We start from the raw sequence: 25,252 nt of genomic DNA on the forward strand, positions 1-25,252 counted from the left end.
TTATCACATACAGAAATACAAGTGCAATCATATTATGAGTAACAACAGCTTTTATTGACAGTTAGAATGAGTTAATGCAGGGAGTCAATATTTGCAGTGTTGACCCTTCTTCTTCAGGACCTCTGCAATTCTCCCTGGCATGTTCTCAATCAACTTGTGGACCAAATCCTGACTGAGAGCAGTCCATTCTTGCACAATCAATGCTTGCATTTTGTCACAATTTGTTGGTTTTTGTTTGTCCACTCGTCTCTTGATGATTGACCACAAGTTCTCAATGGGATTAAGATCTGGGGAATTTCCAGGTTATGGACCCAAAATCTCTATGTTTTGTTCCCTGAGCCATTTAGTTATCACCTCTACTTTATGGCAAGGTGCTGCTTCATGCTGGAAAAGGCATTGTTGATCACCAAACTGCTCTTGGACAGTTGGGAGAAGTTGCTCTTGGAGGACATTCTGGTACCATTCTTTATTAATGGATGAGTTTTTAGGCAAGACTGTGAGAGAGCCGTTTCCCTTGGCTGAGAAGCGACCCACACATGAATGGTTGCAGGATGCTTTACAGTTGGCATGAGACAAGACTGGTGGTATCACTGACCTTGTCTTCTCCGAACAAGCTGTTTTCCAGATGTTACAAACAATCGGAAAGGGGATTCATCAGAGAAAATGACTTTACCCCAGTCCTCAGCAGTCCACTCCCTGTACCTTTTGCAGAATTGATGTTTTTTTCTGGAGAGAAGTGGCTTCTTTGCTGCCCTCCTTGACACCAGGCCTTGCTCCAAGAGTCTCCGCCTCACAGTGCGTGCAGATGCACTGAAACCTGCCTGCTGCCATTCCTGACCAAGCTTTGCACTGCTGGTAGCCCAATCCAGAAGCTGAAATACTTTTAAGAGAGGGTCCTTGCTGGTCCTTCTTGGGCCCACTGGAGCCTTTTTGGCAACAATGAAACCCCTCTTCTTAAATTCCTTGATGATGGGCTAGAATGTTGACTGAGGTGCAATCTTTCTAGCTGCGATACTCTTCCCTGTTAGGCCAGTTTTGTGCAATGATGACTGCACGCGTTTCTTTAGAGATAACCATGGTTAACAGAAGAGAAACAATGATGCCAAGCACCAGCCTCCTTTTAAAGTGTCCAGTGGTGTGATTCTTACTTAATCATGACAGATTGATCTCCAGCCCTGTCCTCATCCAACACCCAAACCTGTGTTAATGGAGCAATCACTGAAACAATGTTAGCTGCTCCTTTTAAGGCAGGCCTGCAATGAAGTTGAAATATGTTTTGGGGGAAAAAGTTCCTTTTCTAGGCAAATATTGACTTTGCAATTAATTGCTGTTAAGCTGATCACTCTTTATAACATTCTGGAGTATATGCTAATTGCCATTATAAAACCTGATGCAGTAGACTTTGTAAAAATTAACATTTGTATCATTTTCAAAAATTTTGGCCATGACTGTATATTGTTGGGATAGGGGGGCTCCTGGACAGAATATAATAAGGAGTGATCCTGGACAGTATTTCATGGGGGGAGGGTTTGATCCCTGGACATTATATTATAAGGGGGCACTTTTATTATATTTTAAACCGGACAGTATATTATAAAGCGGGTCTCCTGAAGCATGTAACAGAAGATTGCTGGAAAATTGGAGACTCCTAGATATTTTATTTATAAGTGGGGTTTGCTGAGCATATTTATTAGCTAAATTAACGGAATTAACTAGTTAGGTCTGCTATGCTACATATTAATTACTAAAGCACTGCTGTTCACATATGGATTGCTGAGGGAGTCTGCTCTGATGGGGTGCAGGGTTACATATAAATTAATATGAATGATGAATATTGAATGGAAATAAACAAATTAATAAGAGGATATTGTTTCTTCATAACAATTAGTGGGCACTGTATAAAAATTAAGAGGTAGTTTTTATCTATGTGACATTATACTGTAAGTGACTGTGGTGTTTTTAGGTGGACAGTTCCGAGATGTGCTGCCCGGAGCTAAAGACGTCTTGTGATGAATTCTGTGGCAATAAGTCATGGCTGGAAAAGTCAAAGTTCTGTAGTTGATGGATAAGAATCTATTAGGAGCCACGAAGATGAAGTCCAGGACAGATCAGAGGTAGAAGGCTGGAGCTACGACTGAGTTATACATTAAGTGATGTTTATATCTCCCTTATGGAAGCCCTGGTGTTCAGTAATTTTTTTGCTGCTGTATAGTAATGTGCAGTATATTCCCAGCTGAAATTATATATGTAGTTTATCCATTACTGCAATATTATAAATATTACAGGCGGTCCCCTACTTAAGGACACCCGACTTACAGACAACCCATAGTTACAGACGGACCCCTCTGCCCACTGTGACCTCTGGTGAAGCTCTCTGGATGCTTTACTATAGTCCCAGACTGCAATGATCAGCTGTAAGATGTCTGTAATGAAGCTTTATTGATAATTCTTGGTCCAATTACACCAAAAATTTTGAAACTCCAATTGTCACTGGGGCAAAAGAAAAAAAATTGTCTAGAACTTCCATTATAAAATATACAGTTTCGACTTGCATACAAATTCAACTTAAGAACAAACCTCCAGACCCTATCTTGTATGTAACCCGGGGACTGCCTGTATTAGTATTGTACAGGTGTGTGGGTATATATTTATGTGCAACTGTATTTAAGTATTTGGTGTATGTATTTGTATAGTGCTGTGTTTATGTATGTGTGTTATCCATGAATAGTTTATGTGTGCATATGTCTGTGGAGTGCACATATGATTTATATGTTTTCTGAAGTATAACGCTCAGTATGGGACTAGCAGGTACAGTTTAGGTTTATGGGTGCCCAATTCTAAGTTCACACAAGGGCCCACTGGCTCTGTCCACAGCTTCTCGCTAGCTCTGGCCGTTCCAGTCACTTTAAAATAGTGCTGAAAACGGGAACTTCCTGGGACTGCAAGAAGGGGGGGGGGGGGGGGGCTTGATTCCTGTCTACCAAAACCTGTGCTGGGGTGACAGCATGGATGCCCACATAGAGAACACTGAGTGCCACCTCTGGCACCCGTGCCATAGGTTTGCCACCACTGCACTATAGAATAGATCCAAAAGCCACTAAACGATTTATTACTAAAAAAGTTAACTAGTAATTTAGTACCTTGGGAGAGATCTCAGAGCCATGTTGTGGAAACACTTTTATGAAAAAGAGTTTAAAGGGGTTGGCCACTTTTCATTAAATCTCTTCTATTAGACATGTCTCTGCAGGTATAAGAACATGTGTTTTTGCCTCCTTTAGGAGCATCAGCCTTTCCCTGTTCTCACCAGGCTGCTTGATACTCACCGTAGGCTTATGGTTCTAAAGATGGAATACAGGCAGTCCCCGGGTTACATACAAGATAGGGTCTGTAGGTTTGTTCTTAAGTTGAATTTGTATGCAAGTCGGAACTGTAGATTTTATCATTGTAATCCCAGTCAGAAATTTTTTGGTTTATGTGACAATTGGATTTGAAAAATGTTGGGTTGTCATAAGAATCAAGATTAACACTAAAGCTTCATTACAGACATAATTTATAACTGTTACAGCTGTTTATTGTAGCCTAGGACTAAAGTACAATAAATTACCAATATCCAGAGGTCCGTTTGTAACTAGGGGTCGTATGTAAGTTGAGTGTTCTTAAGTAGGGGACCGCCTGTAATGCCTACAAGAAAGGTAACACTGTACAAAACTGGTGTATATATCAATTTACTGCTACTTTTAATATTTAACAGAATGAAATAGATGTCCAATTTGTAAGACACAACCAAATACTAGAGTATACATGCAAGACTATTTGAGGCATTATAAAAGACCAAACCTTCATTTCTGAATGAGCTTAGGTAAGCTTAGACAACATGGAAAACAAAAATTAAGCATAAAGTGTCTTACAGACTACAGAGAAATACATTTATAATATATAGCATAAAATATGCTATGACAGTTAGTTCATCTTCATGAATTTCTTTCACCTTCACATCATACTCCACCCACGTTTTGTGCACCAGGTTATGCAACCCCTTCCAATTTAATTACTTTTGTAAGTTACAGATGCAGTTGTCATGTTGGATGCATTCTGGCCACTAGGATCATGACTTGTCCAGCCACAGAAAAGTATGGAGCAGCAGACATCATTTCCAACTATCCTTCACTGCAGGACTGTCACACAATCTGTCACATTGCCAAAACTGGAACTAACCTCAGCACTTCAACCAATGGCAGCTCATCCTTCCACCATTGACGACACACACATATTACATGTGCTGTGCCATGCCTCAGAGCTATGTATTGGATTATCACTTTCTGCAAAATAATTATATAGTATAGGAATGCAGAGACAAAAGAAATTATATGCAGGACACAGGTAACTACAGATTTATATACAGCCAGTACATTTAGTCTGTGATCCAGAAACATTTATTCCAGAAAATATTCAGGAATAAACAGACTTGTAGCTCTGTGAACATCATAATTAATTCTTCATCTTTTCTTCAACTATGGACTTAAGTTTGGTAGTTTAGTGTCCCAAAACACACAAAAAGAAAATTGACAATTTATTTCCACCTTTAATTTGACTGATAATATGTACAATGACAAACTCCTAAATTTACAGATCCATATAAGGGTTTGTTTTTTGGAGCAACTGTATTGTAATTGGCAACGGACCACTAAGAGGTCTAAGGGTAAATTCACACGCGGTATGCCCGCCGTGCCGTGTGCCAGGGGTGAGGAGGAGGTGGCCCCTCCTCCCTCCATAGGAAATAGCTGCCGCATGTACGGCCCCGCAGACGGCAGTGTGAATAAGCCCTAAGTTTGTTTACAAAGGGCGGGTGTGCTGTCCTGACCACTACCTGATAAAGCAATACTTTCAGGCAATAAACACCTATATAAAATGCAGAGAAACTGAGAAACAATACCTCAGCCAAAATGAATCAAGTTCCCACAATAAAATTCAAAAATAAGGGAAATCCAGAAATCAATATAAAAATATATTGGGCAGTGAGATAGCTCAGTGGTTAGCACTACAGCCTTGCAACACTGGGGTCAACATCTGCAAAGAGTTTGTATGTTCTCTTCTTGTTTGCGTGGGTTTCGTCTGGTTCCTCCGGTTTCCTCCCACACTGCAAAACTTACTATGTAGCGCACATAGCGTTATCTGTGTGCACTATACAAGTAAAGGAATTATTAGTATTTATTATTATGTTATTAAATGACCAAAACAGTATTGAAAACATACCACTTAAACGAGGAAAACGAGCAGAATGAACAGGGCTACGACCAGGTCATCGTGTATACATGGTGTCTCACGAAAGATGCTTTGTTAAGGGTTTGTGTCGGGGATCAGCTTCTATGGTCTGTATTTAATCATTTTTGTTGCCCTCTTGCATTTTTCCCTCTGTATTTATGCTTATACCGGGTATATGCGAACCTGTATGTAGTTGTGATTTACTCTGCTCTAGGTGTCAGCATAAGTAGTTGGTTTTCTTCCCATACTTCAAAACATACCGGTAGGTTGATTGGATTGTGAGCCCCATTGGGGACAGGGACCGATTTGGCAAGCTCTGTGCAGCACTGCATAATCTGTGTGCGTTATATAAATAAAGGAATTATTATTATTATTTTACATTCATTTAGTGTACACCATGACCTGTTAGTAGCCCTATTAATTCTTTGTGTTTTTCTCATTATAATGTATGTTTTTTTTAATATTTACTGTATATTTTTGTGCTTTAATAAAAAGAAATTTTATATTAATTTCTGGGTTTCCCTTATTATTGTGTTTATTTAGCATTACTTTCAGGCAGTAGCAGACATGCTTGTGGTCGGAGCGGCACTAATGGCCAGCACTACATCTGAATGTAATAGAGGAAAGTATGAGCGGTTTATTACTTCCCAGTCATATATAAACATTTTTGTATACTTATACAGTATATAATAATTAGCATACCCATTGTCTAAGAAGTAAAAGGGACTAACCATCGGCAGTATGTATACTATAGTACATACATCCCTATACATTTATATCATTGTTCCTAAAACCAGCATTCAAGTACAGGCAGTCCTCTACTTAAGCACACCCGACTTACAGACAACCCATAGTTACAGACAGACCCCTCTGACCCCTTTATTGATAATCCTTGGTCCCATTACAGCAAAAAATGTTTAAACTCCAATTGTCACTGGGGACAATTTTTTGTCTGGATCTATAATGATAAAATATACAGTTTCAACTTAAGAATAAACCTCTGGACCCTATCTTGTACGTAACCCAGGGGCTGCCTGTAATGTCTACAAATATGTATTTTTAAGGTAAATTTAACTGGATACACAACCATTAGCAATACAGGACAGTAAATTTGCAGTAAGTGTATGTTGTATCCGAATGTTCCCCTTTTGGAGCTTTTGAAATACATACAAGACGACAAGTCAAGCATAATAGATAACATATGTGCTGCATTCCAGGACAGTGTCTCAGTGGACCCTGGAGAAGCATAAAAGCGTTCTGTGGACTGCTCCTGTACTTGTCTGATCAGTAAAAGAAGAACTTTCCTTCACTAGACTGTAGTCTGGTGCAGTACAGCTGTATTCTGGTGCTGGGTAGACTTTGCAATTAACAGCCCTGTAGAGGGGTCCTTGAGAAGAAATTAATCTATGCAGAGAACTTGCACATCCAGTGTTAATGGCAGTGAAATACCATTCATAATAAAAAAAAATAAAAAAAAGCAAACAATCAAATGGGACCACACTATTTACCCATTGCTAACATGCAAATCCTTCACCCACATACATCTAGTTAAAATTTGAGTTTGTCAGAAATCTTGACCCATCAAAACTGCAGCATTATATGGAGAACAGGGAGAATCCATGGGTTAAAAACTCCCCATAACAAGGTCATGTTTATGTGTAGCCTTTAAATTGCATTTTGAAACACAAATCCATGGCTCAAGTCCTCTTTCTCGAAGCTTGAAACTCCTCCCCTTCAGCAATTGAGTTGTTTTTCAAAACGCAATTGAAATGCAAAGTGTGAATGCAGCCTCAATGATTTGTAAAGCGCTACGGAATTTGATGGCGCTATATAAATAAAGATTATTATTATTATTATTATTAAGTGTCAAAAGGGTGGATGCTTTAAAAACAAGTTACAGAGAAACCTTATTGTGATGTTGGCAAAGTACAGAAGGGTATGGCCCACAACTAGATTGAGCTGAAACTCATGAATTGAAAGCTTTAAAACTCAAGTAACATCTGCTGAAACCTTGCAAATATACGCAACAAAAAGAAAGATGTGTATGGCCACAAAAAGCCATTGGCCCACATTTATTGAAGTGTTTGCACCAGTTTTCTGTCCGTTTTGTGGTGCGGCTACACTGTGTCCTACAAGGCAAAAAAAATGTGCACCTAATGGGCTGTGTTAGTGCTTAGTCGGACCGTGCACCACAATTCTGCAGCATGAACAAAGTGCACCAAAAATAAAGTTGGCGCATACTACCTGAGCAGTGAGGGGGTGCCAGATTCATGAACAACGTGCACCACAATTCCTGAATCATAATTCACATAACGCAGTTTGCACTGTTTTTGATAAATGGATTTAGAGTGCACCGGATTAATGAAGACGGGTGCACAGTCTCCATGAATCTGTTCTCGGTCTCCATGAACTCCAAAGCGCATAAACTGAGTGCACCAATTTTTCTGGTGCACTCAGTTAAATGGGCGTGTGCCACAAATATGTTGGACTTGCCAACATGCCACCCTTTAGGTGCACAGTTTGGTGTCGTGACGGACAAAGTACTGCCGTAAACACTACATAAATACATGTGCAAGCAGTTTGCATATGTATTTATGTGCAAAGACTGCCAGAATACACTGCACAGAGCCCTTGATAAGTGTGGGCCAATAAATGCTATAGAATATTAAACTAACTATTTTTATTGAGGACTCATGTAAAAAAAAAAAAAACACCATTGGATGTTGTGCTATCAGAAGAGCAGACAACCTACCTGAATACCCTCTCACCTGGGTCTCAATAGACCTGTATTACACCAGTGTCTGGACACCAGCTCTGACCTAAAGCTGATAAAGCATGTGCTAGATCTAATATAAAGATAAAGTATCACAACATTTACAATTATTGCATTTAGTACAGAGGGACCAGAAATACATACAAAAGGTAACAAATTATATATACATCACGAGCGTATGGAGAGAGTGGCTGGCTGCCCCACACATAACACCAAACAACCTCAGAGTTCAGGGCACCGGCTTCATGTGCAACGCCCAGAGGACTCTGCTCCATATACTTTCCTGGCCGTCTTCTCCAATTGTGGTGCATCCGAACATGGATTTCGCTCACATGGCCATCTTGTTTGCCCCAGTATGCTTACACATTTCCAGCTGCTCTTTATACCATTGTCAGAAATAAGGTTAAAAGTGAATGCTGAACTGAAACAAGGAACAAATGAACTGTTGGGCTTAGGGTTATTCTCCATTTATTAAATTGTCTCCATGAAGTATGATTCACACTGGCAGTACTTTAGTATAATAATAATAATAATAATAATAATAATAATAAAAATAATAATTGGCTATAAACCTAAAAATTAGCCAAACCAATCCACTCTTATGATATCATTTTTGTGTTTAGCCCTTTAATCCATGAAAACCAATATCATTTTGCGATAAAATTTGTTTTAAAAAATCTGAGCAATCCATTTCACCCTGAACTAAGCATCACTGCATGTAAACATAGTAGTAATGGTAAGGTATGTACATGGCAACCCCCACTCTCCTCCTATATTAGTCATCCTAATATATAATATTATGTACATTAGTGAACTAAATAATATATGGTTAAAAAGTGCTGAGTCAAGTACATGTCATAGAGTGTCACTCAGAATTATAGAAATCTTGAAGTTTACAGCCAACAATTGATGGATTTATTCCAATGGTAGGAAGTATTGATCACAGAATAAGTGAACTACCATTACTAGGATGGCGGTCTTATATTCGTAGGTAAAAGGATTACACGGTCTGGCCTAGTGGCCAAGTGATAAATCCATTATATAGTCATTTTCCTGACAGAAGGAGACATTATTTGTGATTGTGCAGAATAAATAATTGTATATTCTGTTAGTTCAGATATTTCTGGAGGCAGCAATATGAATTATTATTATCAATAAAAAAGGAAAAGGGTTTTAATTATTTTAAACTTTAGCTTTATTTAACTTTTTTCTCTTAAGTTTTTTTTAGTTGCCCTAGAGAATGTAGTATTAATCTAATTCATACCGGTTACATTTTCCAATTAAATATGATGTCAGATTCTTAATATAAATGCTATCATGACCTTGTAAAAGATCATAGGCCACCAATTCTTCATCCCCCTGTTACTATGTTAAAGGGAAAATCATGGAGGCCCCTTAATCTGACTCGCTATTTAGATGCTTGGGTGAGGTGTCAGAGTTGGTTCCGAGGTTCCTTCATATACTTCCCCTTCCTGTTTCTTATGTATATAAATTGTATATGTCAAGAAGAGGTTAATATGTGTATTAGTAATTGGATTCAGCAAGATAGAAATGTTTTTTCCCACAAATCATATTTATCACAAATGTACAGGAAAGCTGATAAATATTTTACTGTAAGGGTACCTTCACAGGTGCGGGTTTGCAATGCAGCTTAATACAGCATTGTTGTGTAGTGTATGGCATATGAAAATTCCATATACATACTATTGCTCTCCAACTGTGGCATAATATGCATAAAAAACATGTCATTCCATGATCGTGGAAACCAAGGTAATGTGCATGACATCATAGAAATGGGAATGCATGCTTGCCATTAAAGGGGTTGTCCGAAAGTTAGAAAAAATTGGAAGGTGGCCGGGGGAATGGGGCTGCATAGATAAATAAACATGTACTAAACTAATCCTTCCATTCTAGTTTATAGGAGCACAGAAGCTCAACTATGACAGCTTCTAGCCGGCCTAGCACACTGTATCAGATGCCTGCATGTGGTGAAAGGTGGGCGTATCAGGCCACCCGGAAGATGTCGTAGTGGAGCTTCTGTGACCCTGTACACAAACAGTGGCATGGCACAAAAGGAGTGCGGTACACCAGGAGGGGAGTATGTATGTTTATTTATGTAGCCTGCCCCCTCCACAGGCCACCTCGCTATTTTTTCTAACTGTCAGACAATGCCTTTAAAACCACGGCTAGCACCCATCCCCAAAAAATATGCTTGTGTGCAAGAGGTCTTACACATAGCATTTGGCAATGAATACATTAGCAGCTCACCTGCCTATCTCAATCAGATTTGTCCACAAAATTTAATCCATAGCAGGCGTCCGACTGTACTGTATTGTTCCCAAGAATTCCAGGAGTGAACCCCTAGTGATCAGACATTTATAAACTGCTTTGTGCCATTTGTGATGTAGGGCCAAAAAATTCCTGATACCTATTCTATCAACTAGTTGTCATGTTGCCAAGAACAGTCAGAATAAAACTCTGGATTGTGTGCCATATTCTTTAAATGAATAATCCAGTCCATAAAAACAAGCTTCATTAACTCATCAGGCTGACAAACCAGAAGCTAAGCTCACACAATGCAAGCTTAGGGCCTGGGTTCCCATTAAAGCTTCACAGGCCCTACATATATGAAATTTCAATAATAAAGATATCATATCTATGAACAACTTCTGCTACATGTGAAGTACAAACATAACATATTCATCTAATATTCACAAACACATAGGTTTTACCAACTTTTGTATAGGCAGTGACCAAGATATGTATTAAAAAAGTCAATGTAGTCTGCTCACCCAGGTGCACTCAAAGTGCATAGACATGCGGCAGGCACCAGTTGAAGGCACGGAGAAAGCAAGCAGAAGTCCAGCACTCTTTCTGATGGTGAATAGCGATAAACTCCACTGTATAAAATCAAGGCAAGTAGCAGGAACACTGATGCGTTTCGGGAAGCACTATCCTTAGTCATAGCATTGCTATGTGAGAAAAAATGGGGAAGCCCTTTTAACACCTTATTTTTAGTTTTACTGAATAAAAAAAAAAATTACACAAATGTACCCTAATGAGGAAAAAAATGAAAATAAAAAATATGACACAGCAAATAAAAAAAATGCACCTTAAAAAAAGAACAAACACATGGAAACACAAACAAGTATTGCCCCAAGCCTTGACCTTGAGGTGGTTCTCCTTACTTAGGCTTACATGGCAAGTTATACACGGATGCTTACCTGGAACTGTGACATCTGGTGCTGGCTTGGGTTCACCAAACAAGAATTCATATTTCGCCTTAGCAACATTCTGGGAGTGTGCAGACGTGTTATTAACCCAAACAAATCTTTCTGCCTGGTGAAAAAAATAGCATTTACATTAAGAATACAAAATAAATCTAAATCAATCAAAACAACCTTCCTAGGTTACATACACATCTCTTCATTCAGTAATTAACCCCTTGTCACCGACACTAGTTTTCAGCTCAATGACCAGACTCTATTTCTCAAATCTGACATGTATCATGATAATTGGTTCTAACTTTGGAACGCTTTAACATATCGATGATTTTGAGAATGTTTTCTTGTGACACATTGTACTTCATGTTAGTTGTAAAATTTAAGTGATAAGTTTTGCGTTTCATTCTGAAAAAAAGTGAAAATTTGGCAAAAGTTTGTAAAAATTCTTCATTTTCCAAGTTTGAAATGTTCTGCTTTCCAGTCAGGAAATAAAACTACCCAAAAAGTTTGATAATTAACATTTTCGGAATGTCTGCTTTATGTTGAGATGATATTTTATGCGTCCTCTCATTCTTCTGCGATGTTATGAGGTGCAGAACTTTAGGTGCCATTTTTCTCATTTTCATGAAAATTGCTGAGACTCACATTTTGAGGGAAAACTCAGCTTTCAAGTGACTTTGAAAGGCCTAAATAATAGTAAAACCCCATAAATTACCCCACGATAGAAACTTCACCCCTCAACTTATGCAAAACAACTTCCATTGAGTCTATTAACCCTTTAAGTGTTTTACATGGGTTAAAACAATATGGACCTGTGATTTAGAAATTTTTGGATTTTTTTGGAAAATACATTCATTTAGGCCAAAACTGACAGTTTCATAATAAATAAAATGAAGAAACGCTCTGCAACATCTAATGCCCAATTTCTCCCGAGTGTACTGATAATCCATACTTGGTGGTAAACTGCTGTATGGGCACATGGCCGAGCATAGGATCAAAGCAGCGCTATTCACAGCAGATTTGTATTGTCACATTGTACAAGCTATAGATTTTATTAACTATTTCAAGGGGGACACAAACAAAATCATCAATTTTTATTTTGGATTTTTAGCACTTTTTTTCCCCGCTCACCATAATGTAAAAATAATATTTTATCTTTATTCTCTGGTTCACTACGATTACGGTGATACCTCATTTATATGGTTTTTCTTATCTTTGCTCAATTTTACTGAGCAAAACCAATATTGAAGAAAATCGCATTGCTCAGTTACTTACAAGTGTATTGCAGTGTAGAGGCTTGATCAAGTGATCGGATGAAATGTATGAAGCCGGGTCCTGCCAGGAAGGCAGAACCCGGCGAGAAGAGGAGCCGGAAGCCTCGGGTCACTCGGCGGACCCGGGGGCAGCGGCAGGAGGGATCGGATCCCCCGGTAAGCACACCGGGGGGTCTGATCCACGTGGGACACACTTGCACGCCACGGTCATACTTGACCGCGGCGTGTAAGGGGTTAAACACCCAGGATCGGAGTTTTTCCGATCTCGGGTGTTAGTGCCGGGTCTGGGCTGTGATATCACAGCCCGACACCGGCACTATACTGACCCGATGTCCCGAAATCTTCTTCTGACGCGGCGCCGTAGAAAGGCGTCGCGTCAGAAGAAGTACCCTTAACGACCGACGTAGATTCCCGATAGGGCGGTCATTAAGGGGTTAAATAATGGAAGCATAATAAATGCCGCACCATCCCTAAAACACCTCACCAACTACTATCTTTTAATATGAAAAAGTCCTGCGTGAGAAATTGGGTATAATTTAACACTGAAAATAAAACAATTTGAGAACATGTGTTTCATCAGCCAGGGATCTATAGAGAAATTGAAAAAAAGTATTCAGCATTTGGAAATATTAATAATGGGGAGGGGGGGGGGTGAAATAAAAAGAGGCGTTATGTGCTGTTTAGTATGAAGACACAATGGTCAAGATTTCTCAAAAGTAAAGCAAACTGGACTAGGTGCATTTTGCCTCACAAATATGCAGGGTCTGGCAGATTATTGAATACCGATGCAGGGTCTTCAATTTTCGGGAAGTCTGCACCATCTTTTTTTTAGGCGCATCTTTCTGTGGAGTTGTTGTATTAAATGTGTCGCAAACTGAGTAACCCCTTTAGGTGCAGTTTTTTCTGTCTTGTCGGGGATAGTGCAGTCGCGACACAAGACTGGCGCAGACACTTTACATATGTGGGCAAGCAGTTCTTTCTAGTGCAAAGTTAGACAGAAAACTGGCGCAGGCAGCTTACGAGAACAGGGGGTGGGTTCCAATGGGCTCCAAGGTAGCTCCGTCGGACCCCTCGTTGCTCCCCAAGATGAGTGGAGCAGACGGATGCGCATGTCCGTTCTGCTCCATTCATCTCTATGGAGCTGATGTAGATTGCAGAGCGCCACTCATCTCAAGGAGCGACCAGGGGTTCCAACGGACCCCCGATTCTCATGATCTGGAGGGTCTCATCACTGAGACCCCATCCAATCATCAAGTTAGGGCCTAACTTGTCTCATGGGAATACCCCTTTTAGTTGAATTTGTATGTAAGTCCGCAAAAGGTATAATTTATAACTGTAACGCCAGACAAAAAATGTTCTTGTCCCTTTGCCGCCATTACCATCTATTGGGGACGTATGTACAGTTGCAAGCTTGCGGCCGTTCATATGTTCCCCCATAACTCTTATTGTTAGTTTTACATGTACAATAAAAAAAAATGTAAAAAAAAAGAAAAAGTCCTGCACAGTGCACATGTGAACTTGTTCTAAATTACACAGAAGTCAGATTTAGTTTTTTTTCACATATGGGACAACTTCCTGTACTACAATGCTTAAAGGACACCTGTCATCAGGTCTGTGTCACTAGTCCTGTCACTACTACCTGTTGGAGCAGCTCACAAGGATCCCATCCCAGCCTTTATCTAGTTATTTCATACATTAATCATTGTAAAATCATCTATTCTTTATCATGTAAATGAGGCTGGTCACATGGTCAGAGGCAGTGATGTCACTCCTGTTCCCCCTCCCCTCTCCTCCCCCTGCTCATGTCTGTGTGTTATGTATAGTAAAGTATTGCTGGTGTCTGTGCTGCATCTGCTGACATGCTGCATCCTCCTAATATACAGGTGAGAGACACAGACATCAGCTACACATGAATCTGACATGTTCTGCTGTAACATGGCTGCCTGGAGCTGTTGTATCCCTCCTAAACACACACACATGCACACACAGGCTGCAGGGGGCGTGGCCACCAGCACCAGGAAGCACATCATTATACAGCCTCACATCATTATACAGCCTCACATCATTACACAGGCTGTCAGTCAAGCACTGGGGGTGTGGCTGTACCTCCCACTCATGAATAGAGTGGACAGCTTGAATATGCTAATGCTTCATTGGACATTTCACAGGTCATTTGCATACAGCTTTAGGACCTCATTGCTTAGGTTTACAGGCATGTAGAGGGACAATGAAGGGATAGATGCAATGCTCTCTAATGGCAGTTTATGAAAATATATTTAGTTTAGGGGGGTTATTTTGCATGACGGGTTCTCTTTAAGATGTATAACTCCAAGCTCAGCAATAGTTCTTGGGATGTAAAACAACTCTGCTCAGAGGTCGCACTAACATTTTTCCAGAAGGGCAATAATACTCTTCTTACTTTTTTGGGGGGAGTATTTTTAGCCAAGGAGGAGTATGAAATTTTCAGTAATACAAGTAGCCATATATAATGTTAATAGACGCTATTTATACAAGAACATCATCTCAGTCAGTATCTTCTGTGCTGTAAAAAAAAGGTGGCAGTAAAAGTAATGTTACATCATACAGTAAACAAGGGGTACACAACTTTGCTCAGAAAGTTGTGACTGATGCCAACAAACACCCCAAATCAGGCTGTTTCTGGCAACACCAACCAGCGACCTCCACCCCCAAGCCAAACTGTGGCTCATGCACACACCCCTCCTCCTAACCAGACAGTGCCGCTGTTAAGAGCTTTTTTTTTAAGTTTTTATTAAAACATTTTGTGTTTTAATACCGCACGCCTGGCACACAGGTCACAGAGACCGCACGCCCACCACACAGGGCACACCTTGCCATCAGCACTTTCAGCTCTGTGCAGATAAACTAGTAACCCTTAGTGCTCACACAGCACAAGCTATACACTTCATGTAACTTGTTTACTTATGATTTCTACCACTTATGACATGTTTCTTGCTCCTCCATGTGATGGAAGCTGCCAGGCTGTCACCATATACATCCTGTATGTGCACTTTGCAGTGTTCAGTGGATAAACTACCGTATATACTCGTGTATAAGCCGAGTTTTTCAGCACAAAAAATGTGCTAAAAAACCTCACCACGGCTTATGCATGAGTCAATAATAAAAAAAAAAATTAATACTCACCCTCTGGCACTTGGAACCTCGGCGGCGGCTCCGCTTCTCTCTTCTATCTACACTTGCCGGCAGTCGCGTCTATGCGATCTGCCGGCGGGCGCACAATATGATGCAGCGGTGTCGCCGCCGATCGTAGTGTGCTCCCATGGTCAAGACAATCTCCCGACAAATCTGCGGCAACTGTGTGATGCCATCATGTCAATATGGACCAAAATCTCTGAGGAATGCTTCCAGCACCTTGTTGAATCTATGCCACGAAGAATTGAGGCAGTTCTGAAGGCAAAAGGGGGTCCAACCCGTTACTAGCATGGTGTACCTAATAAAGTGGCCGGTGAGTGTAGGTGACCATATTAAGGACTTATAATTGCCCTGTTAAAGTTTTGGATTAGTGTCCAACCCCTTTAAAGGTCATGGGCACTAAAAGGTATTTCATGTAGTGTAGCTGTGTGTTATCCTTTCTGAAAAAAAATGATGGCACACAGATGATTTTCACCGTCGTGTGCATCTTCCCCTAACCTGAGTGTTGTGGCCTCTTTGTGCCGAGAATCAGCAGAGGTGCAGGGGGAGAGACCTATACTGATCCGATACTGATACACTTTTCCTATATTAAAAAAAAAAAAAAAAACCCTTTCAAGAGCATCTGTCATCCTCTCAAGAAGGGGATGCCGTCCACTTAAATACTAACATCAGCAATGTTTTATATTTTTCCCTTCTAACATTACCTCTTCAATAGCAATTAATGTCATTAGTTTCTGCATCCAATGAACTGAGCTGTGAAGTGTAAATTACAGACACCTACCACTTGACAGTTCATTAGATTCGGAGGCTGAAACCAACATCAACAACCAAAGGTTAAAGGGAGAGGTAAAAAAAAGAAAAAAAAGAGGTATGCATATATCCCTGAGGTCAAGAACATGATAGGTCCTCTGTAACATGTGCACTAAATGTCCTGATCCTCAGGGTGCGTTCACACGTTCAGTTTTTCAGATGCAGTTTTCGATGTCCAAACCAAACTCGGTGATATGTTCGCACCCATTATGATCCATGCCTGCTTTTGGTTTTGAAAACAGCATCTAAAAAACTTAACATGTGAACGCACCTTTATAGAAGAACCTATGATGTTCCTTCAGGGTGTCAGGAAATAACCTTGCTGCCTTCTCAAAATCCCACAAGATTTGAGCTGGCATCTCACATCTCTTTCCGATGGACACAAAATGGTCTGGTAACATCCTTTACCTAACAATAATAAAAAAAAGTGTGAAACCAAGAACAGCTTTATACCATGAGGAGAAGAGGACAAGAGATTATATATGGCTCAGACACCACCATCCAGCACATTCCCCAAGGACGTGTTAAATATCTGCACAAAGAAACAGGCCTTGTATCAGATCCCATAGAAGGCGACAGCGAGGCGGGTTGAGTCGCTATTGTCTGGTACAACTAGAATCCAGAGAGCACAAAGGATATAGTACAGGGGGAGGAAACTTGTGAATACACATGGACATGTAGGCACTTGCTAGGAAGTATCAGAACACAGGTGAATGTTGTAGAACTGTTCATATACAGCGTAGGGCTGTGCTTTCACATTGAGGTAATGAATGCACCTCTGTTATACTAGAAGCCATGGTGTGTTATTCACAGCACAGAAAGGTCCACATACACACAGGAGCCTCAGGATATGGAAGCTACAGAGTGACAGGCACATTGTACCTCACTCAAAAGTCACCTACCATCAAGCCTCCATGTAGTCCACACTCAATAAATACTGAAGATATCACCCAACAGCAGAGCTACTACTGCCATATACTGTACACATGAGTAATACCGACCTATACTACCTCTGCATTAAAATATAGCACTAACACGCATAGTAGATAATATCACTATATCCCCACACACAGGATATAGCAAACAGCAGAGCTACTACTGCCATATACTGCACACATGAGTAATACCGACCTATACTACACCTACACTACCTCTGCAGTAAAGTATAGCACTAACACGCGTAGTAGATAATATCACTACAGGCAGTCCCCGGGTCACATACAAGATAGGGTCTGTAGGTTTGTTCTTAAGTTGAATTTGTATGTAAGTCGGAACTGTATATTTTATCATTGTAATCCCAGCCAGAACTTTTTTGGTCTCTGTGACAATTGGATTTGAAAAATGTTGGGTTGTCATAAGAATCAATATTAACACTGAAGCTTCATTACAGACTCCTGTGATAGCTTTTACAGCTGATCATTGTAGCCTGGGACTAAAGCACAATATCCAGGGGTCCGTTTGTAACTAGGGGTCGTATGTAAGTCGAGTGTTCTTAAGTAGGGGACCGCCTGTATATCCCCATGTACACACAGGATATAGCAAACAGCAGAGCTACTACTGCCATATACTGTACACATGAGTAATACTGACCTACACTACCTCTGCATTAAAGTATAGCACTAACACGTATAGTAGATAATATCACTATATCCCCATGTACACACAGGATATAGCAAACAGCAGAGCTACTACTGCCATATACTATACATGGAGTAATAAAGACATACTACACCTACACTACCTCTGCATAGTATAGCACTAACACGTTTAGTAGATAATATTACTATATCCCCAGCAGCCATGCACACACCGGATATAGCAAACAGCAGAGCTACTACTGCCATATACTATACATGGAGTAATACAGACCTATACTACACCTACACTACCTCTGCATAGTATAGCACTAACACGTACAGTGGATAATGTCACTATATCTCCATGTACACACAGGCTATAGCACACACCAGAGCTACTACTGCCACATACTGTACACATGAGTAATACAGACATATACTACACCTATACTACCTCTGAATAGTATAGCACTAACACGTATAGTAGATAATATTACTATATCCCCAGCAGCCATGCACACGCCGGATATAGCAAACAGCAGAGCTACTACTGCCATATACTATACATGGAGTAATACAGACCTATACTACACCTACACTACCTCTGCATAGTATAGCACTAACACGTACAGTGGATAATGTCACTATATCTCCATGTACACACAGGCTATAGCACACACCAGAGCTACTACTGCCACATACTGTACACATGAGTAATACTGACCTACACTACCTCTGAATAGTATAGCACTAACAAGTCCAGAAGATAATATCACTATATCCCCAGCACCCATGTACACACCGGATGACGCACGGACATATATACTGGGTAACACACAGCGGGTTACAGCCTCCTTTGTGCCCTCACACCTCCTCCCCGGCAGAGCGCCGCCCACTGGTAAGAGGTGCACATTACACCGGAGGTTCTCCCCGTGTCACCAGCAGATGGCAGGCAGCAGTGTGTAGAGCAGGGGGCGAGGGTTACACATAACTGCTGCTGGCTGGAGATGAAGGAGCGGTGTGCACGGTCCTGCCGGCCCATCTCCCCGCTCCACACACACGTACACATAACCACACACTTACCTGCTCGGCTGTATTTCTCTCATGGAGACAGCCTGCTAAAGTAGCAGGGGCCATTCCTCCCTGCCCCCTCCCGGGGCAGCCGTGGAGAGCCAATGTAGAGGTGGTGACAGCAGGACAGGACTCTGTGCCCCCACTTGCTCTTTGATCTCCAGCCAGAAGTGATGTGGACACGCTGGAGCTGTGAATAGGCGCTCCCCCTCCCTCAGCCGACTCGTGCCTGTGTGTAGTGCTGCCTGCCATCTGCTGGTAAAGGGGCGCAGCTCCCGTGTAATGCCCCGCTCCCGCCAGCAGATGGCAGACTCTATACTCCTTCATCCTGAACACTGAGATGAGAGCTGCTTCTTTCCCCTTCTTTATATTTCACACATTTCTGTAAATGTATTGTACGTCTTCTAGGCTGACAAAGATTTCCCACAAGTACAAATCTGTGGTCGGTCACTGAATCACGGACTAAGCAGTGTCCTTAGGGTGATGCCACAAATGACGTTTTGAATCCGTTTTGAAGCAGTCCATCCAAAAACGCATCCGTTTTTGACCAGTTTTAATTAAGATAATTGGTAAAACCTGACAAAAACCTGCTTAAAAACGGACCAAATACGGGTTCAAGACACCATGTGTGGCATCACCCTAAGAAGGAACGCGCTCGGCCTGTGGAAGCGGACTGTACTGTACAACACGGTACTGATTATGGAGGGGACATATACAGAGGGGACACAATAGGTGACAGGGAACAGAATAAATAAGCTAATTCTATAAATAAGTAAGGCTGCAAGAACCAGTCATCCATCATCTTTACTGGGGGCGCACACTGAAAGCCGTAAAATCCAAGCCCAAAAGAAAACGTGTTTTTTCAACATTTTCACTGCATTTGGAATTTTTTTCCCACTTCACTGGACATGGCATGGAATATTAAATACTGTAACTATGAAGTGCAATTTGTTGATTTGTTAATGTCCGTACTGGGCCTTCTTATTATGGAGTACGGGTAGGCCAGGTAGTGGGACTCCTACTCCATCCGGGCTTCGGTCCTGGGCTTTTGTAATCTAAGCGTCGACGGACACCTTGTTTTTGCAATCTGTGGGGGTCTCAGCAAGTTAGGTCCTAACCCGTGGATAGGGCCTAATTTTTGTTCGTGGGAAAACCCCTTTAACACTGGGACCAAAGGGGTGGATTTTCCTGCAGAATTTTTATTCCACACATTGCTGCAAAAATCCAGCTGGAGGCGCCTGTTTTATACTGCAGCTTTCAGACATGATTTCTGTGCAGCTAGCCCAGCTTCAGACCATTGTATTGCAAAAATTTAAAGCCTTGCCAAAATGTTCCGCATTTCAATTGTTGCGTTAACCATTTTACACTATAACTTTTTGATGCAGTTTTGTTTAAGTCCTGTCAGTCTTGTAGCTACTGGCCATTTTGCTGTGGCTAACTCATGGCGACTTTTATTTTGTGTGTCATCGACCTTCTTCTGCCAATGACCAGCAGAATAACTGCTTTTATTTGACCGAAGAAATAGGAATAGCCAGTTGCATCATTCCGCAGTGCTTCAGCCCTGTGTACCTCTGTCCTCAGACAGTTTTCTCTGTGAAGGAACGTTTTCATATAGTTTTGCAATGCATATCAGACACAAAGAAAAAATTATACATACATAAGACACCAAAATGATTGTATTAGTGCAGTAATACAATCGTTCCAAATGTCTCATTCCAAATGTGTCTTTAATCACGGCTGTGAAATCACATTGATGGAAGAATTAGGGCAAACTCAAGATGAGATAACACTCTGAGGATACTTGGAGTGGCTATATGGCATTCATTTTGATTTCTAAGGACACTTAAAGTAGCCAAGCTGGCTTTAGGAAAACTAATCTACAATCAAAAATTGTACATTTTACAGTAACAGATCAATAGGCATTATAGATTGAATGCATTTAACCATTACAGTGCTTGCTTAGAGGCAAGCAGTCATTGCTACCTTTGTAACATTCTGGACTGATTAGGAAATATGATAATGAGAGAGATAGGAGTGTAGCATATGGTGAAGCCTGGGGGTATAATCAGACAGAACATGCAGTTTGCTAACCTGATTTTCATTGACATTTAGCAATACATCCGAGAGTAATGGCAGACAATGCTTTATAAATTATACAAGAGCTCCCAGCTGCCCTTTCAGGGCCAGCACCTGGAATTTATCAAGCACCTTACATTTCCTAATCAATGTTTTTGGTTAATTGGCTTATTACATCTTTTGCAAGTTTAGTAAGCAATGTGTAAGTAAATTATATTAGAATATTCCCAGACTTAGATGGTTGTTGTTGGATGACCTTCCTGTCCTGAACATATGATCAGAATGCTTCTACCGCAAGAGGAGACAACTACAGGCGGTCCCCTACTTAAGGACACCCGACTTACAGACAACCCATAGTTACAGACGGACCCCTCTGCCCACTGTGACCTCTGGTGAAGTTCTCTGGATGCTTTACTATAGTCCCAGACTGCAATGATCAGCTGTAAGATGTCTGTAATGAAGCTTTATTGATAATTCTTGGTCCAATTACACCAAAAATTTTGAAACTCCAATTGTCACTGGGGCAAAAGAAAAAAAATTGTCTAGAACTTCCATTATAAAATATACAGTTTCGACTTACATACAAATTCAACTTAAGAACAAACCTCCAGACCCTATCTTGTATGTAACCCGGGGACTGCCTGTATAAAGATATTGCATGTCCACAACTTAGCTCAGAATCAGCAATAATCTTTAAAGTACAGCTTGCTATTAAAAAGGGTGGCCCAGCCATACTACTCTTTATTTTATTTAGCATAAGAAGTTCTGGCTCCAGGATAACATAACAGTTCGAGATAATAATTCTTTATTTTATAATAATTCTTTATTTATATAGCGCACACAGATTACGCAGCGTTGCAAAGAGCTTGCCAGATCAGTCCCTGTCCCCATGAAGCTCACAATCTAAGCAGCCTACCAGTACGTTTTGGAGTGTGGGAGGAATTCGGAGGACCCGGAGGAAACCCACGCAAACACAGAGAGCACATACAAACTCTTTGCAGATGTTGACATTTAACTCTCAGCTACTCTCTCAAAATGTGAGATAGGCTGTGATGCAAATATGATACAAAACAAAATGTGAAATGGTATCATTTCAGAATGAAAGATCTTTTGTATTTGATAAATGTTAACAATTTAATGTGGGCAGAGCTTTGCCAAAAGCACTATTCATTTAGTTATAAATCAATATAATGGACCTCAGTGGATGAAAAGCTATATGCTAGTGCCATTTCCAATTTCCATCAAGCAAAAGAAACCAAAAATAGTATGCACCACAGTAACATTTGAACGTGTTGGCCAAAACTAAGCATTGATGACCTATCCTCTAGACCAGTGTTTGCGAACCTATGGCACGGGTGCCAGAGGTGGCACTCTGAGCCCTTTCTGTGGACACTCAAGCCATCGCCCCAATTTTACCAAATAGGACCAAATCCACTGCAGTCCCAAGAAACTTATGAGATGCTGATCTCAGCGCTATTTTAAAGCGACACTTCATTGGCTGTTTGAAACTGTGGGAAAAGTGAGAAGGTGTTGACAGAACTGCATTGTCTTTGGAGATCCTCCTGCTGGACCCACCATTCTTCCTGGAGAGAAGCTACAATGATGGTCTGAATTTGCCCATCTTCTTTCAACTGTATTGGTGGCCTTGGGAGAGCCAATACAATTGAATGATGTTGAAGAACAGGTAGCAATACATTACTGCTGGAAATGCCAGGATGGCACTTCATGGTAAAAAAGTGGATTTTGGTTGTAGATTGGGCACTCGGTCTCTAAATGGATTGCCTACACTTGATCATGGGGGGCCCATCACTGCCCCAGCTGTTTTGCACCCCACTAATACAGGGTCACAAAGACAGCTGCAGTTGATGCCATGTTCCTGTTTCTGACAAACACCACAACTGCAGCCATGGCTCCCATTGTAAATGAAAGAGAGTTGTAGCTGTACAGAATGGATAATTGCTACAAGGCAACAGGTGACAGCCTCTCATGTAGTTGCTTATCCATTCAAGAATTGATGTCCTATTTAATTGTGGACAACACCTTTAACTGTTGCGTAGCCCCCATACCCCACAACAAAAATATGAAGACTATAATTTGGAAATAATGTCAACTATTTAAAAACATTCAACAAAGCCAGATTTATCGAATATAAACAGGATAAGATGAGTCGAGGGTGTACTACCCTCTTCATCAGATCAAGATCCTGTTTAGAGTTCAATAGTTAGATGCACAGACATTCACACGCCAGAACTACATCATGTGTCTTTGCCCTTATGTCTTCTCATTTTAACTAATTGGACTAGGCTTTAACACAAAATGGATCAGAAATACCTGAAAAATGCATTTGAATAAACTGCCAGGACAGAATTGGTTTTGCAGTGTGTTTCACTTCTCAGCAATCCATGCTTGACGTGACATTGTTGACCTATAATTCCAGCATGTGCTAACAGCTAGCTTTTTGAGATTAAAAATCATACACACAGCATGACAGTCTGTTGTTTACTCCTTTAGGAATTATGGTGAATACAGGAAAGAACCTCCTAAAACCACTTAGAATCTGAGACAAGCATGTAATAACATTGGTGACAATTAGACAGCCCCTTTACCTTTCCAGCAGTAGACGGGGGAGTGCTGGGCTGACAGCAGGGCAGATGGAGGGCTATAACAATGGCATACGTTATTCTTGTGCTAAAGGAAAATGGTGAGGTTAGGAAAGGGTTCAGATGAAATCTGTGATCTCTTCACTTATTACCAATTACAGCTCTGTACATTGTATAGCACCTGTGTTTTTTGTGTGCGACAAAAAACTGGTGCAAACACTGCATACATACAAATGCAAGCAGTTTGAAAGTTTTTTTTTTAGTGCAAAGTCAGACAGAAAACTGGTGCAAACACTTTAATAAATGTGGGCCATTGTGTCCACTTAAAGGGAACCTGTCACCAGGAGACCCATTTTTAGCACTCCCCCAGTCCCCACAGAGCATAGTACATACACTGCCAAAGTGTTTTTGTATTAAAAATTGGTTTTACAGAAAAAAAAGATATGTTATATTGTACCTTTCATTAGCATCTGCTGTGTGACTAGGCAATTGCCAAATGGGAGAGGCTGGAAAGGAGCAGTCCCCCCCCCCCACCCTTGGGGAACAGCTCCTCCATGTGACCTTCAAATATATGAAAACACCCATCACTGGGCTTAGTGATGCCCCCTTCTCCTCTACAGCCAATCCCGAGTGAGGGGAGTTATTCATATATTTGAAAAGGTCACATGTTTCCCAAGGGTGGGGGGGAACTGCTCCTTTCCAGCCCCTCCCAAAAGGCAACTGCCTAGTCACACAGCAGATGCTAATGAAAGGTACAATATAACATATCTTTTTTTTTGTAAAACCTATTTTTTATACAAAAACACTTTGGTAGTGTATGTACTATGCTTTGTGGGGACTGGGGGAGTGCTAAAAATGGGTCTCCTGGTGACAGGTTCCCTTTAAGTAGTGAATATAACATTTTGGTTGCAGTTTTTATTGTTTTTTTTTTACAAAATGCAGCATGCTTATGTTTGTGACAGTTTTAATGAAAGCCATATTTATTAAAACAACTAATAAGCAAAGCATAAAGGAAATACTCTTACTGTATATCATTTATATGGCACTGTTTGGATCAGTATTTTGCTGTCATATTTATAATCCAAAACCAGGGTGGGTATTTTGGGCACCTAAGGTCTCCGGTTACACAAATATAATACTGCCCCCCTTGCTACACTACAACCCCCAAGCTCCTTATTTAATCCTTCCCCCTTCAGCTCCTAGGAGAAGCGAGATGTGGAGCTGGGACGCTGAGGTTCTCTACCACAGCACTTCATTTTCATATTTCTAAAGTGAGGTATTCCCATAGAAGCGGCAACTGGACAATAAAACCAAAGGTATTGGTGGCATTGTGTGGGCATAGACCTACATAATATAGCAATTTGTTCGGGTAGGTAAATTTTGGTGACAGATTCCCCATTTTAGCACTCCCCCA

The 25,252-nt window shown here is 40.8% G+C and overlaps 1 protein-coding gene and 1 long non-coding RNA gene across 8 annotated transcripts in view; one reads left to right on the plus strand and one right to left on the minus strand.

Moving 5' to 3' along the window:
* Positions 1 to 4,720, plus strand: part of LOC140068847 (uncharacterized) — a 57,971-nt gene extending 53,251 nt beyond the window's left edge. The window contains exons 3-4 of one of the 3 annotated variants that reach the window (XR_011848597.1): positions 1,964 to 2,114; positions 4,062 to 4,720. This is a non-coding gene — a long non-coding RNA (uncharacterized lncRNA). Of the gene's footprint in view, positions 1 to 1,963; positions 2,277 to 4,061 lie in introns of those variants that run through there. The other 2 variants (XR_011848593.1, XR_011848587.1) reach the window with 2 other exon arrangements.
* PSD3 (pleckstrin and Sec7 domain containing 3) overlaps positions 1 to 25,252 on the minus strand; it is a 350,748-nt gene that overhangs the window by 233,257 nt on the left and 92,239 nt on the right. For 2 of the 5 annotated variants that reach the window (XM_072114198.1, XM_072114193.1), the window contains exons 1-2: positions 19,175 to 19,274; positions 11,260 to 11,374 (exon numbers count right to left, since the gene is read on the minus strand). In XM_072114198.1, the coding sequence (XP_071970299.1) occupies positions 11,260 to 11,374; positions 19,175 to 19,228 (169 nt within the window). In that variant the 5' untranslated portion in view covers positions 19,229 to 19,274. Of the gene's footprint in view, positions 1 to 10,827; positions 11,001 to 11,259; positions 11,375 to 18,893; positions 19,028 to 19,174; positions 19,275 to 25,252 lie in introns of those variants that run through there. The other 3 variants (XM_072114205.1, XM_072114187.1, XM_072114219.1) reach the window with 3 other exon arrangements.

Source organism: Engystomops pustulosus, chromosome 1 (assembly GCF_040894005.1).
Source record: "Engystomops pustulosus chromosome 1, aEngPut4.maternal, whole genome shotgun sequence".
In the NCBI taxonomy this organism is placed as follows: domain Eukaryota; kingdom Metazoa; phylum Chordata; class Amphibia; order Anura; family Leptodactylidae; genus Engystomops; species Engystomops pustulosus.